Source organism: Arachis stenosperma, chromosome 3 (genome assembly GCF_014773155.1).
Source record: "Arachis stenosperma cultivar V10309 chromosome 3, arast.V10309.gnm1.PFL2, whole genome shotgun sequence".
Classification (NCBI taxonomy): domain Eukaryota; kingdom Viridiplantae; phylum Streptophyta; class Magnoliopsida; order Fabales; family Fabaceae; genus Arachis; species Arachis stenosperma.
Genome location: NC_080379.1, coordinates 22,983,698 through 23,002,466, shown reverse-complemented (window position 1 = coordinate 23,002,466; position 18,769 = coordinate 22,983,698). Strand labels below are relative to the sequence as shown.

General features: G+C 33.5%; 1 protein-coding gene across 1 annotated transcript; it reads right to left on the bottom strand.

The window, feature by feature from the left end:
* Positions 1 to 4,530: 4,530 nt before the first annotated feature.
* On the bottom strand, positions 4,531 to 12,928 carry LOC130965680 (serine acetyltransferase 1, chloroplastic-like). Its single transcript, XM_057890439.1, has 3 exons — positions 12,409 to 12,928; positions 12,309 to 12,346; positions 4,531 to 5,307 (listed from the first exon to the last, which is right to left on the bottom strand). Exons 1-3 carry the CDS (start codon positions 12,926 to 12,928, stop codon positions 4,531 to 4,533), a joined length of 1,335 nt encoding a protein of 444 aa, XP_057746422.1.
* Positions 12,929 to 18,769: the final 5,841 nt, after the last annotated feature.

Genomic DNA, 18,769 nt, shown 5'->3' with positions numbered 1-18,769 from the left:
TTAGACATATTTACAAAGACACTTATATAAAACACAGTTATAATAAAAATTGGCAGAAGTTAGCAGAAATATTATTGGTAACGTAGTGGATCGATAATATATATATATATACCACTTTCTTAAGCACTGAATTTATTATATATATACCACTTTTTTAAGCACTGAATTTATTTTAGTTGCCACATCATTCATATGGTGGCAGAGAGATTTAAGATTTTAATAACAAATTAAAAGTTTGTGTTCCCTTTAATTAGTGCACTAATAATCTAATAAGATGGTAAATAGTAATAATTACCTAAGGCAAGTGTCAGTGCATTTTCAAAGATTATATGGCATGTTATCAAATGTAATTATCAAGAAACAATTTCAATCAGATATGGCCTCCAACTAATAATTAACATAATTTCTTATTTTAGCATCATCATTAGGGAAGCGCTCCAACCAGTCAACCACCACACATCAGTGGACTACATCTTTGGGAGACATTGAAAATAGAGTAAAGGAAAGTCCTTCAAGATTTCAATTTTGAATTAATTAATCTTAAAAAAAAATCAATTTGACCATTTATAATAGTAAATAATAAATATGTTATATCTTTTTATCAATTTATCATACAAAATTTAGCAGAAATATTTAGATATATTGTTAATTATTATGATGTATTTATTTATAAAAGATCATTATTTAAATAATAATTTTTAAAATAAAATTTTATCTATTTTAATAAAATTCGTAGTAAATAACGAGAATTTAATAAAAAATATATAAAAACTCAAAAAATATTTCATCGTTCAAATTATATTATTTTTATATTAATATGATAGCAACAGAATAGACTCCATTATAAATAATAAAATACATTCACAATTTTATTTTATTTTATATTATTTATTAATAAAAAGATATATATCAACTATTTACTATTGTAAATAATCGAATTAATATTTTTTAAAATTAATTAATTCAAAATCAAAATTATTAAGAATTTAATTATTACTTTACACTTGAAAATAACTACGATTCTCATAAGTCTACCGTACTCTACCTTACTCGCAGGCAAATTTACACCCTATTCTACTCTATTCATAGTAAGTCGAGTAGACAACTTTACTCGAATGAATTGGACCAAATTAAATACCTACGAATAGGATATACATTGTCAATCCTAAACACGCATAAAAATTCTGTTGGAGATACAAAATAAATATTTAAAAATTATCAAATAATTTAAAAAATACTGTATACAAATTTCACATAAAAATACTGTATACAAATTTTTATCAAAATATATTACTGCATCAATAATTTTTGCCAAATTAAAATGCAGTTATGTATGTAAGTCAGTACGTGCGTGTTGATTTGGCTTTTTTTTGTCGGATTTTTTTTATATAAATTAAAAATATTAAAAAATACTCTTTTCGAAAATAATGATTTTTTTATTTATATGAAAAAATACTTCTCTCATCATTTATCAATTATCATGGTATGTGACATATCCATTTCAGGAAAGAAAAAGGTAAAATAGGTCCTCCATTTTTACCATGGTTTGACAAATAGGCCATATGGGGGAAGTAACGATTAAAGTAGGTCTATTGTTACCGTGGCATGCCAAATCATGGTTATGGTATTTAAGCCAAAATTAACATTTATTTTAAATATTAAAAAAAAGTTAGATCAAATTAAATGTTATAGATATTTTTTATTTTTTTAAATATTAAAGATAAAAAATTATACTTTTGTCGTTATTTTTTATTAGCTATTATACCTTCTCTGGAAATGTGAAGAATAGCATGTATACAGTTTTGCATTCTATTCAATAATAAATAAAAAATCTTGTTAATAAATCTCTACATAATAATTGTTAAGATTCGATAACCTGTTAAAGTACTTTTTAAAAATAAAGTATTAATATTTTTTTTTTTCAAAATAATTATCAAACCAATATATTCCCAACCCAATCAGGGCTGATAGATGATAATGACATTACAACTTTTGAAAGGCCCCTGAACTGTTTATATGCGTTGTGCATATTTCAAAGACAAAGTACCGATTATTATGATGACAGACTTTTTTTTTTCTATTTTTAACTTTTAAGTGAGCAAAACAGCTTTAGGCCTGTGCATGAGGGTGCACCCTTAACCACTTTTTGCATCAAATATCACATTGTTAGCACAAAAATTCGACCCTCTAGATAGTTCAATGATGATCGTTTACTTAAAAGTAAGTCAATAATATATAAGTTAAAATATTATAGTATTTGGATTGTTTTACGAAAAAATAGGTCGAAGTATTATAATATAAGTTATCTATATAAAAATGTTGGCACAAAAATTCGACTTATCATAGAAGAAATTGAGTCGATAATTTTTAAAAATTAAAATAAGATAATTACACGAAGATTTTATCTAAAAACAAAACGTAAGGTTTGAAGACGAAGATAAGAGAAGACGTTAAACAGATAATATTTAATTTGGTTTTTGAATTTGCATGTAAGTCTCAATTTAATCCTTAAAGTTTTAATTATCTTTATTTAGTCTCCAAACTTTGTGAACATAACTCATATTAGTCTTTGAAACAATTTTCAACGTACAAACGTTAACGAAACACTGTCATGAACAGCCGGATGCCACACTAAACTTTGTAAAATGATGTCGTTTTAGTTTTGGCACTCAAATAACCAAAAAACAACATCGTAAATGGTGTTTATTAAAATTTTACCTAACAAGATACGTGATACGATGTCATTTTTGAGATATTTAAATGCCAAAACTAAAACTGCATCATTTTACAAGTTTTAACTAGTCTATAACAGTACTCTATTAACGTTTTTATACTAAAAATCGTCTCAGGGACTAATATGAGGCACGTTTATAAATTTTGGGGACTAAATAGAGGCAATTGAAACTTCAGGGACTAAATTGAGACTCGCATATAAGTTTAGGGACCAAATTGAATATTAACTCGACGTTAGACATTAAATTTGGGAGTTAAAATTTTTCATGGTCAAGACAGTGTCATTACCTGAGAAATAAAAAAAAAAACTAAATTGTGAGAAGAGGAAAATACTATGCAAATCTATCCTTATAGTCTATAGATAGAAGAGAGACAAAAATAAAAAAAGATTTCAATTTGAATATTACTACAACATCAGATAAACTCTACAAAATCTAAAATTATACTGGTATAGTGACATAAAAATATCTATAAAGTACATGTGAGTATTTAGAGTCTATTTTTTTTATTCATTTTATTTTATTGCTTTTTATTCCTTTTCAGATATTTTAATTTATTTCATTATTTATTTTAAACTTTAACTTATTTGTTATTTCAATTACAGTTCTTATTTATTTTATTTTTTTCTTGTTATTTTTGTTTTACGTTGTTTATTTTGATTCGCTTCTTTCAAGCAATTTTTTTTAAATTGTTACTTCGCTTTATTTATTTTGTTGCTTTGCTATTTTATCACAAATATTTTGATATACTCAATTTTAATACTTATGCTAAGTAATTTTTAGGTTGGGCTTATTTTTTTTAGTGGAGTCGTATTTACTCTCTAAATTAAAATCTTGATACACGTTTGATTCGACACCCTATTAAAATTATCAAAAATCAAGTGAAACATATGTATAAGTTGAAAGTTACAGAAGAGCTTGGTCCATTCAGGTCCAATCTGTCAAAGTTTACAGATTATATAGGTTGATTTGTTTAAATTTGTTTTATTTGTCGGTCATAAATTTTTTAATTTAGACTATTTATAGCTAACCAAACAAATTAAATAAACATGCTCATTTGTTTTTAATTTTTTTAGATAAATCATTTTGATAAAAAAATGCATTTGTGGGCAAAAAATCTTAGATAAATAGTGTGTTTTTAGTTAAAAGATTAGATTTTCAAGTCGAATCAATAGAATATTAACAAAATAGTGCTAATTTTTTAATTAGAAATGCAAAAAAAAATTAAACGGATTATCCGTTTAACTTGTAAATGGACTCATTTAATTCGTCATTTTTTAGACTAATCAAACTCAATTTAATTAATTTAAAATTTAAACAGAATTAATTTTAAAAATAAAATCTTATTTGTTTAAATAGATAAACGACTAGTTTGGTCAATTTTAATGGTCCTATACTTCTATCAAAACTTGAGAGCGCTTCGTTTGGAATTTGGTTGTCCCCAAGGTTCGGAAAATCAGACCGGTCATAAAACCGCTTTAGCTACTAGTTTATTAGTTCATTGGTCTAACCGGTTTAACCGGTGGTTCAATCGAAAAAACTGTTTCAGAATAAAATAATAAATAAATTATATAAAAACATCATAAAATATAATTATAGTCTAATATAAATCTTAAATATCTTCCAAATTTAAAACATATGAAATGTCAATCAAATTCATATGATCTTATCAAAATACAAAGTTAAATAGTGAAAAGAGCAATGGTGCAAACAGCAACAATACAACTAGAAATAATCATTAATCACTCCTAAATTAATTCAAAACAGTAGCATAACAAATAATCACCCCTAAATTAATTCAAAACAGCAGCATAATAAAATCACTAACAACAGTAGTCCTAGGAGGAACATCCTTAATCACCACAGAACCAGCACCAATTTTAGCACATTCACCAACCTTAGTGTTCCCCAAAATACAAGTCCCTACACCAATCAAAACCCCATCACCAATCTTTGGATGCCTATCACCATAAGCTTTACCAGTTTCACCCAAAGTCACACTATGCAAAATTGACACATTGTTACCAATCACTGCAGTTTCACCAACCACTAATCCAGTTACATGATCAAGCAGAATCCCGCTTCCAATCTTAGCACCGGGATAAATACCAACCGCGAAAACCTCGGAAACTCGGTTCTGGATCATAACTGCCAAGACTTTTCTTCCTTGAAGCCATAGCTTATGAGCAACTCTATGAGATTGGCATGCTAAGAAACCTTTGAAGTTCAAGAAGCAATGCACATGGCTTATGCAAGCAGGGTTTCTTTCCTTAACTGCTTTGAGATCATCCTTCACAGAATCCATGATTTCTTGGTCAGATTTCAAGATCCCAACAAAAAGATCAAAGAGTGTGTTACTTGGAAGGCTTGCACTGCTTAATCTGTTAGCAAGGTAATTGGCCAAAGCAGATTCCAATGAATCATGAGACAGAATTGAGGATTGGTAGTAACTATTCAGAATAGGTTCCTCATTTACATCAAGTTCAGCCTCTTCCTTCATTTTCGGCCAGAGATCCACAGCTTCATTTTCTTGAACTTCCTCAACAAAAGTAGGGGTAGTCTGAAGAGTTTTCACCTGGTACTTGCAAACACCATCAGTAAAATTGTTTCTGGAGATTTTTGACCCCTTGAATTATTTTTGACACCATCAGTTACTTCTTGATTAGTACTATTTTCCATAACTGAAATTAATAACACACACAACACAATGAAATTAAAAATAGCCACAACACAATGAAAATTAACAGCATGAAAATTAACCATGTTCTTAACCTAAAGTAGAGGAACGAAGAACAAAGAAGATGAGCAGAGGAAGTTCACAGAAATTGAATAGAAATCGAAGTTCACGGAGGAAGTTCACAGAAAAAAGAACAGAAATCTAAGTTCACAGAGGAAGTTCACAGAGTATCAACTTCATGTTTCTTCATGTTTCTTATACTAAAGAAGATGAGCAGAGGACGAGTCACTCACCTGGGGTCGATGGAGGGCTACTGGTGTTGAGGACCACGCAACGATGAAGACGATGAGAGGGCTACTAGTGTTGAGAAGATGAAGACGATGGATATGGAGGGCTACTGGGCAGGAAACCAGGCGACGATAGAGGGCTACTAGGGCTGAGGACCAGGCGACGGCAGTGGCGCTGACAACCTGAGACTGCTGCGACGATAGAGGGCGACTGGGCGGCTAGGGTTCAGACTTCAGAGGGCGGCTAAGGTTCACTCACTGTGAGACTGAGAGTGAGATGAATCATGAATGAATGGGGGTCGGGGGAAGAAGGGGGTGGGGTGCTCCACGAGCGGGTCGGGTCGGGTCGGGTTACATTTTTTAATTTTTTTTTAAACAATAAAAACGACGTCATTTAGCAGAATTGGCCGGTCACCGGTCCGACCCAACCGACCAGTTTTTATTCGGTTTACCAGTTTTTCAACGGTTCTTCTTATTGCGATTTTTAAAAGAGAACTGAACTGTTTATATCGCCGATTTGCAATTAAACCAGTCGAACCGGTTCGATTTTCAGAACTTTGGTTGTCCCTGAGCCTCACGTCATAAACCTTGCCCTGTTATAAAGTTTCATGGCTAAGTCACGTGAGATTAGCAATTATGAATTTATGATATATAATTAATATTTTCCATATTTTAATTATAATTGAAATAAATCACTAAGTTCGTGAAAACAAAACGTTTACGACTTTAGTTCGATTGGCCCACAAAAAGGGGATTAAACAGAGTAGTTCACAGATTAAATGGATAGCCCTTTTGTTTTTTGTCATTTTCAATAATAATTTAGCCCAATCCCAATTTCTTATCTTGAGCCAGCCTACCGAAAATGGTATTACCCAACTTGATTATCCAAATTCCAAAACCACAAATCAGAAAGTTCGCAACCATAACCTTAACCTAAATTGATAAATGAGAGGTGAGATTTGAGAGAGGGAAAGTTAGAGTCGCCGGTGCTCACCACACCAGTCACCGCCTCACTGTCTAAACACATCAGCTGCTTGTCACTCACTCATCCATTTGTTGGTTGCTCACTGTTCGCTGCTTACTTCTCCTAGTCGTTGCTTATTGTTCTTCTCCGCTATCATCGCTCTACCGTTCACTCTTCAAATTGTCCTCAACTCCTCATCATTGGCTCCTTGTATCTTTTTAAACTTATCCACCATTCCTGCAATCATGCTCCACTGCACGATCTCCAAGTATGATGATGAGTTAATTCTCCGTTTCTCCTTCCTTCGCTCATTGTGATAGTTTAAGATCCCTCCTTCCCCTCCAAAAAAAAGTGGCTATTTTTTTTAATATTATTTTTTATTTTTCGAAAAACAAAAATAAACTAGTCAGCTTGTATATCACGTCAAACTAAATACGAAAAGCGAAGAGAAATGCTAGAATTCAGTAATTTTTGTGATTTGTAATTATTAATTAATTATTAATGATGATCTAATAGTAATGATGATCTAATGATATGAGATTGGTATGAGATTTTATTCATATTTTTTTTATAGTTACATACTTATCAAAATTTAATAAAATTGTTAGCTCTTTAAACTTTTTCAAAAATTAATACTCATTCATTTTTAAAAGATTATTTTTTAAAAATTGTGTCATGATAGCCAGTACATCACGCACGTGTACTTATTTATAAAAAAATTATTTATAATAAAATAATTATTTATAATCAAAATAATTTTTAAAAAGATTATATCTAATTTATTTTTATCTTTAAAATTTTAAAAATTAATTAAATTAATTTTTATATAATTTTTTTTAATTTTTTTAGTAATATTAAATTTAAAATATTGTTTGATAGTAATAGTTTTAATATTATTTTTTAGATTTTAATAAATATATTTTTTACATAAAATAATAAAAATAATTAAATTATTATAAAATAATTTAATTATTTTATTTTAAAATTTTATATTTCAAATTGTAATTTTTTTAGAGTATATATTCATTTTGGTCCTCAAAGAATTTTAAACCAGACATTTTAGTTTTCAACTAAAATTAATTATTCGATTGATCCCTAACAATTAATTTCGTCAGTTACTTAGGTCTTTGACTCCGTCAACTCTAATGGAAGACAAAATGGTTCATGAAAACTCTAACATGAGACAACATGATCCCTGACAACTCTAACAAGGGACAAAATGATCCCTAACCCCTTTATTCGAAAAACAACACTGTTATTCTTCAATTTTTATCATATCTCGCATAATTCTAACATTCATACTATCCTTCTTCACTTTCACAGTCTTCTTTTCCATCTTTTTCTTCCTTTTCTTTAACTCCAAGATTAAGTCATGGTGTAATTGTCACACGTGTCGCACCTACTTCAACATGTCATGGACCACACACTTCCTAAATCAGTGACTGGTACATCCACCTCCTCTGCACTTCACCCACCAAAAGCATCCACTTCCACGTCTTTGATAATATCACTTCCAACCCCGACAACATCCACGACATTCGCAAGACCAAGTTCCACAGCTACTCCAAGGACACGTCTTTCTCCACTCTCTGACAAACAATATAGATTGTTGGACATTAGGACATCATGAGAAGATTCTCCTTCGACATCATATGCAAATTCTCATTTGAAATAGACATTGAGTGTTTCATTCCTTCTTTCCCGGAGTCAAAGTTGGCAGATAGTTTCGACCTCGTATCCAAGCTATTACAACGAGCAATGTCGTTGTTGCCGCTCATATGGAAACTGAAGCGATTACTGAACATTGGTTCGGAGAAGAAGCTGAAGGAAGCGATCGGAGTGGTGGACAATGTGATCATGGAGATGTTAGGGCAGAGGAGGGGGATGGCAACGACGACGACGAATCTTAACAAATCAGACTTGCTGTCTAGATTCATGGGATCCATCGAAGACGACAACTAGTTGAGAGACATAGGCATTAGTTTCCTGAGTATGAATTGGTTGAGAACAAGTTGAGATTTTTTTCTTGTAAACATTAAATTTATAGAGTGTGCATTGTATAGTTTGAAGTTACAATGTTAGACTGTTAGTGTTATGCGAGATATGATAGAAATTAGGAGAGAACAGTGTCATTTCCAAACAGAGGAATTATGGATCATTTTGTCCCCTGTTAAAGTTATCATGGACTATTTTGTCCTCCGTTAGAATTAACGGAGTAAAGGACCTAAGTGACTGACGGAGTTAATTGTTAAGGACCAATCGAGTAATTAATTTTAGTTGGGGACTAAAGTGTTCAGTCTAAAAATCTTTGAGGACCAAAATGGGTATATACTCTTTTTTTTATTTAAACAAATTTATCAAATTATTGTTGGTTATATATTTAAAAATGTAATATTTTAAATTTATAGTAGTTATTTTAAAATTTAAATCTTTTAAAATTATAATTTTTATTATTGTTTAATTTATATGGTAGAACTCAATAATTGAAAAATCGATTTGTGGGATTATTTGTTGAATCTTAATATTTTAACATAGTTTTTTTTAAAATAACTACTATATTTATTTAGTGAGATCTAAAAAATTAAAACATTTAAAATAACTACTATATTTATTTATTTAGTGAAATCCAAACTATCAAAACAAATCAACCCATTGATATTGACCCACTAAGGCCCAGTTTGGATAAATAACTTAATTAAGTTACTTTTGAAAAAATATCTTAAACAATAAATGGCTATATTAAAATTAGTTTATAAATAAGTTATTTTGTATTTAGGTTTTTAGTTCTAAAGTGTTTATTTTATAGAAATGTGATAAAAAAATAGTAGTATTATGAGAGAAGTCATTTTTTTAACTTCTCTATAAGTTCCTAAATAATTTTTTAGAAAGTTACAAATTGGTCTTGAAAATTGTACCACACATTAATAATACTACTTTTTATAAGTCAAAAACTCAAAAAAATTACTTTTGAAACTTTCCAAACGGGCCTAAGTCCTCTTGGAGACTTGCTTAAGAATAAGAAGAATAAGAAAGTGGAATCTTATGTAAATACCATGGAGTAAGGTTTGGTCCTATTCATGAGAATTCTGTAAAAATTCCATTCCAAAATAAGAGAAAATTCGAAAGAATTGAAATATTTTGGAGATTAGATGCAGTTACTAATCTATGATCTGATATGTACAGAATGAAAATATTTTCATTCTCGATTCTACGAGAATTTTTATGAAAGCCTTTGTCCAAATCTTTGGGGTTGCTTTTTCCAATTACACATTTATGGATGAATGCTCTTGGAGTAGTCAACCTGGCCTTGAACCTACGTGCCTATGACTTCGTTACTCAAGAAATATGTGCAACAAAAAATTCTGAATTTGAGACTTTATACACCAAATATACTCATACCTTCTTTATCACTGAGCGGTCATTTAGGAGTCTTAGGTAGTGTAGTTTCTACAAAGGATCGGATTAATGACGTATACAATATTTAAATTCTTGATATAGGTATACATAGTCAGTTATCATCCTTTAAAGACTACGAGTATAATAGAAGCATCCGTCGACAAAAAGATCACCCCAAGATGATTATCTCATGGCTATTGAGAACGAATCAAATCAGATGGTTCTTTTTTTTGAAAAAAAAGCTCAACACTAAAAGTGGAGCGTATAGACAACTGCCCAAATATACCACAAACCTAAAAAAGGGAATACAAACAAACTAACAAAGAAAAAGGATAACCCCTTGTCATCTCCGTCAAAGCCATTAACAATAAAAGGTGTCTGCACCAATCCACTCCCTATAATTCAGAAAGCACGTGTTAATTATCTCCTCAACCCTTCTACCTTTATTCTGAAAAATTCTTCTGTTTCTTTCCAACTATATGTTCCAAATAATAGTAAAAAAGCACACCATCCACCTCTTGCATTCCTCCTTCCTATTTCATAACTCAATCCAGCGTAGGAAATGCTCCTTCAACGTACCCAGATATGACCATTGTCTACCAACATATGACATCCATGCACATCAAACCTGCCAAAAAAAAAACTACAGACAAGAAACAAGTGGTGACCATTTTCAACACCTTCATTACATAAAGCACAAAATTTATCTTGTTGGTTGATGATTCCAAGCTGGCCCAGTCTCTCCTTCGTGTTAATCCTGCCAGACAAAACAAAGCAGACAAACAACTCCACTCTTGGAGGCACTAGCCCTTTCTAAAATAGTCATAGTGAAACTGTAGCTTGTTACATCCTCTGGCGCCAATTCCGCTTGCAGCACCTGCACAAATGAGTTAGTTGAAAAAACATCTTGTTTATCATATTTCCAAACCACTCTATGCTCTCTATCATATGCAAGTTTAACCAGCCTTAACGTATCGTGTAGCTGCTTCAGAATATCCAACTCCCATTGGAATAGATCTCGCATCTATAAGAAGTTCCAGTTCCACTCAAACCCATCCCAAAATCCACAATCCCCTATCACTGATCCCCTTTGGATTGAAACCGAGAAAAATCTTGGAAAACGATCTTTCAAAGAACCTCCAACAAGTCAGACATCCTCCCAGAATCTAGTTCCTCTCCCATCGCCGACCTCCATAGACATCCTAGTGATTAACTTTTGTCTAACTTGTTGATCCATGCACTGTAGTTGACAAATATCCTTCCACGGACCCCCTAGTTGGCAGGTCTTGGCTGGACAGAAGCTCATTTGGACTCAGGTGATTATATGAGCATACCACCTTTTTCCACAATGGACATTCCTCCTTAGAAAAGCACTACCACTTAAACAGAAGAGCTGTATTGCGTATCATAGCATCCCCAACTCCTAAGCCGCCTAATTCTTTAGGAGACTGCACTACTTCCCACTTAATCAAAGACATACCGTTCTTCCTATCCTCCTTACTCCATAGAAATCTTTTCTGCAAAGAGATCAGTTTCTCTACAACACCCTTAGGCATCTTATACAAGTTCAAATAGTAAACCAGAAGGCTATTCAACACAGATTTGTGAGAACCAACTTGTCGGCCTTATTGAGAGCCTTGACTTTTCAGAGACTTAGCTTATCCTCCACTTTGACTATTATTGGCTTCCAAGTCATTACCAGCCTCGAATTTTCTCCTAGTGAAATACCCAGATATTTGACCGGAAGAATGGATGCCTTACAACCCAGCACACTACACAGTACCTGCTACTCTTCACAGTTAATAGAAATCAAACTAGATTTGTCAAAATTAATGCTTAAATCCGACATCAGCTCAAAGCAACGAAGTAGCCTCCTATAATTCTTGATGGTCTCTTCCTCAGGTGGGCAGAACAGTATAGTATCATCTGCAAACTGAAGATGAGACAACTCAATATGATCTCTTCCAACCAACAGCGGAGATATGCGACAATTTTTAACTGTCTCTCCAATCATCCTATGTAGGACATCCACAACAAGAACAAATAGAAATGGAGATAGGGGATCACCTTGTTGCAAGCCCCTTTCCATTTTAAACGGCTTAGAAGGCGAGCCATTTATCAATACTGACATAGAGCGCGTACTGACGCATTCCATAACTCATCCTCTCTATCTTTGACCAAACCCCATCTTTTGCAGGACAATGTCAACAAAACTTCACTTGACTCTATCATATACTTTCTGGAAGTCTAACTTTATTATTGTTGCTTGCTTCTTCTTCAATTTGATCTACTGGACCGTTTCACACGCGATAAGGGCCCCATCATGTATCTTCCGACCCTTGACAAAAATACTCTGTGTTTCACCTACTAATCCTGGCATAACTGCTTGCATTCTCCTAACCAACATCTTCAAAATTACCTTATACACACACCCCACCATGCTAATCGAACAAAGGTCGTTGATTTCCTTAACCCCAGTAAACTTGGGGGCCAACGCTACCCAAGTGACATTAGCATCTGCCGGTAACCTGGAGGATTGGAAGAAGCCCAGAACCGCTGTGGTGAATTCAGCACCAATTTTATCCCAACACTTTTTAATAAAGTTCATGTTGTAGCCATCATTACTTGGCGCCTTGGATGATTCACAATCACAAACTGCCTCTCTAACCTCCTCAGATGTCGGTAACCTCTCTAAAGCCAATGCATCTTCTTCACTGATCATTTTTACCATACCATCTCTAAAACCCACCATAGGAGACTTCTCTTGGTGATACAACACCTTATAAAAATCCCTAATGGCAAGCTTAATCCTAACTTGATTCCTAATCAATCTTCTGTTAATAAACAGAGCATCGATTCTATTATTCCTCATTCTCGCAGAAGCTAAATTATGGAAGTATCTCGTATTTTTGTCTATATCCCTCGCATGCATAGACCTCGACATCTGCTTCTAATGTATTTCTTTCCTCACATACTATTTCTCATAACATGCCACTAGTGCCTGCCTTCTTGCTTCCACCGTTCCATCAAACTCCCCATCACCCACCATATAATCTATCTTCTTAATCTCTTCCTCAAATTTCATGATTTTGTTATCCATGTCACCAAACTTGTCTCTATGCCATCTTCTTAGCGGAACAGACAAAGCCTTCAGTTTATCCGTGAATTGTACCTCTCTTAACCCTGTCCATTCCTCCTTAACCAACCTTAGAAAATCTTCATGTGTAAACCACGAATCCAAACTTTAGAATGGTCTTGGTCCGTCCCTAGGTCTTTTATCTTCCACAATTATAGGACAATGATCTGACAGACCCCGTGGACCACCTCTCAATTGAGTCTCCGGAAACTCCTCAAGCCATTCCAAGTTAAACAAAGCTCTATCAATACGACTACGGAGCGTCCTCTAAACCATGTAAACTTTCGGTCAGTAATCGACAAGTCCACCAAACCCATGTCGTTTATCCAATTCTTGAAATCTTCTACTGACAAAGGTAGGCTATCAGAACCTCGCCTCTCCTCTACCTGTACAATTTTATTAAAGTCCCCCAAAAAGTAGCAGGGACCCTGACACAACCCAGCTACGTAACTCATCTCCTCCCACACAACAAGTTTTTCATCTCGAGTATGTGCACCATAAACCAAAAAAAAAAGCACAGTTAACATTATTCTCTGACAAAACTCCTTCAACACATAACCACCTCTCACGTTTATAGCAATTTATCCTTTTAAACCATACATCATCCCATATTAACAACAGCCCTCTAGATGCTCCAATAGACTCTACATACTCCCACCTCACATCACTTCCCCAAAATTTCAACACATCAAACCTCGTTACTATTTTCCTTTTCGTCTCAACTAGACCTAACATATTCAACTTGTGTTTTCTCCTAAGGTCCTTTATCATTCTACACTTCCCATCACCCCTTAATTCCCTAACATTCCAGAAATAAAAAATCATATCAAAACATTATTACACACTTTTTTATGAGTTTTGGGTCTGCTCTGTCTCGCCTTAGCCTTCTGTTTTGCCATTCTTCTTTTTTGCACAATTTCTTCATTTTGTTCTTGTAGAAAGCCATAAAGTCGTCTTCTTCATCGTATAGCAATGCTCCAGATTCCTTTGCTAGCTCCCAAGTCCTTTTGATTTCCATCAGTTGCTCATACAACCTTGAACATTTATTATCCCTAATCTCATAATCAATATCACTAACTTCTTCCAGCATACGGTCTTCCCTATCATAATAACCCTCTCCATCATCCTGTACCATTAGATTTTTGTCACCAAAGAAGCTAGCTTCTAGGCTTTTATTGACTACTTCTTCGTTAGCCTCACTGTTTTCAGAGCCGACTCCATCAACAAAATCATCATTAGCCCCTACGTTTGCAACCCCATCCCCTTGCAGTCCCTCAACCAACATCACTGCCCCAACATCTCGTTCATAGTTTGAGCCATTACTACAAACCCCTGCCAGCATGTCATAGCCCCCTCTTCCGGCTTCTTGGTCACTACCAGCGTCGTCCATTACCGGTGCACCACCGGTGGCTTGTTGCTTGGCTCCTTCCTGCATCAACTTTTATTGCGGGTTGGCTCCATCATCGCGAGCAACTCGGCCGTCAGTAGCGCTGCTAGCACATGTACCCAGCATCACCCCAGCCCCTACCGCGCAGCCCAACTGACGTCGCGAAACCACCCCTCCGAAGAGCACCAATCGGTAGCATCCAACGCAGGTCCGTTCCTCAACAAACCTGCCACCAGCACCCCCCAAGTCACGAGGATTCCTTTGCTTCGTTGGCACAATGGCTAACCCGGTTCTTCTTCCAGTTTCCTTTTCAACCCGACCCAGCTTGGAATGACCCAGCCCAAGACAACCTTCATCAGCGCCCTTCGTGGATCCAAATCAAATGGTTCTATTTCTCAATCTTTTTGAACTCGGTTCCGTAGGAGCAAGTCATAAAGATTGAGAAAAATTTATCATTTACAATCACTGATGAAGGATTTCTAACCGTTTGCTTTAATTAATTAACAAAGACGTATCATATACCCATTATTTTTATTATTATTATTATTCAATTATATAAATAGATATATTTATTGAATTGATATATCAATACGCAGTTTAGAAATTGACATGAATTACTTGTAATTTCTTCATTCATTATTGCCAAATCAATTAATAAATGAATCTATTAATACAAAAGAAATTAAATAAAAAAAGTCTTTCTTTTATCTTTTTTTTATTTAATCGTTTTTTATATTATACTTAGAGATCCTAATAAAAATCTAGATCATTAACAAGATTTAAATTTTATACAAACCATTGACAATTGTTATTTATCATGCCCATTTATTTGCCCAATAAATTATGCCTTTTGCTCGTTCACCAACTAAAGCCAACCATACACAACTTTTTGGCTGCCCATATATGTATTTTTCCACAAAGTTTGACAAACATTACATCATTTTGCCTCACGTGAAGACAAAACAGAAACTAGCAACCTATTCTAACATAGAATTTTGCTCTTCCAACAAGTACAATGGCATACGCACGAGGTATCTGTACGCACAATTAATCTATTTTTTAAGAAATATTGTTTTCAACTGTTTTTGTCTATGCAGCCTACTTTTTACCTCTATAACCCCTCTTTAAAGTTTAATAACTCATTTTAGACTTGAGAATGAATATGAGCATAATTAAGGAATGAATTTAATGAAATTGAATAAAATTGTAGATTGGAGTGTCAAAGATAATGATAAGTTGATAAGAGCTTATAAATAATGAATTTACTTAATATTAAATTGACTTGAGATATGAACGATGAGATTGAACTAGAAACTTTTTCTATATATAGTTCCAAGGTTTTTTTTAATCCCTTTACTACCTAAAATTAATGTCACCACCAAAGAGTTATTACAAGACAATTTGCTAACATTTATTTTTATTAGCTAAATTTTTACGACGATTTCAGTCAACCAATGGAACAATTGTTACAAAACGTTAATTTTACTCGTAGCAGTTACAGATGACCGCTATTGTCATTTTAATTTTAGATTTTTTCTTTTTAAATTGCAACTATTTTGATATGTGTGACAAAAAATTCAACTGTTATTAAAACTGCCACTATTTTCTTCTAAATTTGCTGTGGATAGGTCTCGTTGACCGATGTTATTGACGTTGCAAATATTCCTATAGATATTTGATAAATTCATATTTTACTGTGATTTTTAGGTTGAAAAGAATGTAACTAATCAATTTGACTTGCAGTTAATCCTTATAAATGTATGTTTTTGTGAATTTTTTTCTAATTAAGCTTAATTGAGTTAATGTTTTTTTTAGGCCTTTAAAATTGACAAATTAATTTTAATTCTCATACCATTCGATACCTTGATGTATTTGTTTAAGTTGTTTAAGGTTTATGAGGCAATGATGGTTAAGGAAGATGGAAGAAAAGCATGCAGAAGTGGAGATTTCGCAAACGAAGGAGGAAACGAAGTTGCGGGCTACGTACACACACCCTTATATGTACGCACGTTCTTGAATATTGCTAGTGTGTGTACGCACATCATTGTGCGCACGCATGACCTTAGTTTCGTTCCCATTAAAAAAGGCACGTGACTTATGATTTTGGGACCATTTTTGTCCCATTTCAGTTCATTTTTTAGGAGATATGAGTCAAAACATGAAAGAGAAGGCACATATACAACATACATAATATTTTTTAGAATTCTTAAGGTTTTACTCAATTTTTTCTATAGTTCTAGGTTTTAATTTTGTTTAATTATAATTTTTTCTCATAATTTTTTGTTTTGTTACTCTAAGTTGCTTAAAAATTCTTTTTACTTTCTCTATTTTGCTATTTAAAGTTCATGAATCCTAGTTGAATTCTCAATTTTTATTAATGAATTTAATATTTAATATTTTATTATTATTTATTTGAGTTGTTATTGTTAATTTCTTATAATGATTAGTTGCAGTTTTTACTAATTCTTTCAATTTATGATGTTTTATATTTATGTAGTCTATGTGTTTAATGAAATGCTTGAACTAGTTATGGAGTAGATTTTACATTCTTGGCTTAAGATTGAGAACTTGAGTGAACTTAAGTCACTAAAGTCCGAGTGGATTGATAATTTAGAGCTATTAATTAACTTTATTTTTATGAACGCTAATCTTTTACTAAATTCAATTAGTAAGTTAGTTAGGACTTATAAATTAAAGTTAATTAAGCCTAGTTGACTTTTTTTAATTTGTAGAGGTTTATGAATTGGGTTCACTCTTTGTAATTATCATGTAGTGATTAGTAATAAGGATAGTAATCTTTAACCCTCAACCCTTACTAAAGTATTTTAGAACTTGAATTTATTTTGGGATAAGTATTGAATTTCTCCCTAACGTATTGGGTCAAAATCAAAATCGTCTCCGACCTTTTTTCGTTATTAAAATCATCCACAACGTTCAAAAATGCTTTAAAATGATCCTTTTTACCAAATTTATTTTTTTTATTACCAAACTACCTCTCATTAAAAAAATTATAAAATAAAATAAATATAATTATAAAATAAAATAAATATAAATTAAATTAAAAAGAAAGAAAAGAAAGGGATAGTTCAGAGAAGGGGGGTGGGGAGAGAAAAAGGGGGCGGGGGTGGAGGGGGAGGGAAGGGGACCGCCGCACCACCGCACCGCCGCCCGCCGCCTTACTGCCCTGCCGCACCGCACCACCACCACCATCTTCTTCTTCTTCTTCTTCTTCTTCTTCTTCTCTCCTCGCCGTCGCCACCAGTCTTCATTACCGCCGCCGCTCTTCGCTTTTCGCCGCCGCTTTGCTCCTCGGGGAAAGGGGGAAGGGAACGCGAAGGGAGAAAAGGGGGGATGAGGGTTTCGGGAAAAAGAGGGAGAAGGGAAAGGTCTTCATGGACGCCGCCGATCTTCGCTGCCGCTGCCGCCGCCACCGCTGCACCGCCGCCCTGCCGCCTGTGATCCGCCACTGTTCTTCTTCTTCTGTGGACTGAATTTTTGTTGTAGAATTTATGAATTTTTTGTGAATTATTGCTAAGTTTTTATTATTGCTTATTGCTGAGTTTTGATTATTGATTATTGCTTATTGCTGAGTTTTGCTGAGTTTTGATTATTATTGTTGTTGAATTTGTTGATTATTGTTGCTGAGTTTTGATTATTCTGATTTTTTGAGTTCTTATTTTCTGAGTTATGATTTTCTGAGGTAGGGGTGGTGGTGGGTTCTGGGAGAGGGGGTTACGGAAGTGGGGTGAGGGGGTTACGGGAGAGTGAGGGGACTGGGCTGAGGGGGTGAGGGAGTGAAGGGAGTCGGGAGTGGGGTGATGGGTGAGGGATGTTACGGGAGGGGGGAGGGGTGGGAGTGGGCTGAGGGGGAAGGCGGGAGGGAGTGTTTTGGAGAGGGGTTGTTTTAATTTTTTAATATTATTTTTAATTATTTTTATTAATAATGAAGGGTAATATGGTAAAAAAAATAAAATTGAAGTGGAAAAGGACAATTTTATAACGTTTTGTAACGTTGAGGATAATTTTAATAACAAAAAAAAGTCGGGGACGATTTTGATTTTCACCCCAGATCTTAGGGACAATTTCAGTACTTAACCCATTTATTTTCTTTTCTTAGTTCATTACTTTAAATGCTCCTACTTTAATTTCTTTTAGAATTTAGTTATTGCTTACTCTTTTAATTTCTTGCT

Coding starts and splice junctions, on each gene's coding strand:
- LOC130965680 (XM_057890439.1), bottom strand. CDS start 12,928: ATGAGGAATAATAGAATCGATGCTCTGTTTATTAACAGAAGATTGATT. Junction 12,347..12,408: donor ATTAGTAGGTGAAACACAGA/GTATTTTTGTCA, acceptor GAAACGGTCCAG/TAGATCAAATTGAAGAAGAA. Junction 5,308..12,308: donor AAGCAAGCAACAATAATAAA/GTTAGACTTCCA, acceptor TGCAAGTACCAG/GTGAAAACTCTTCAGACTAC.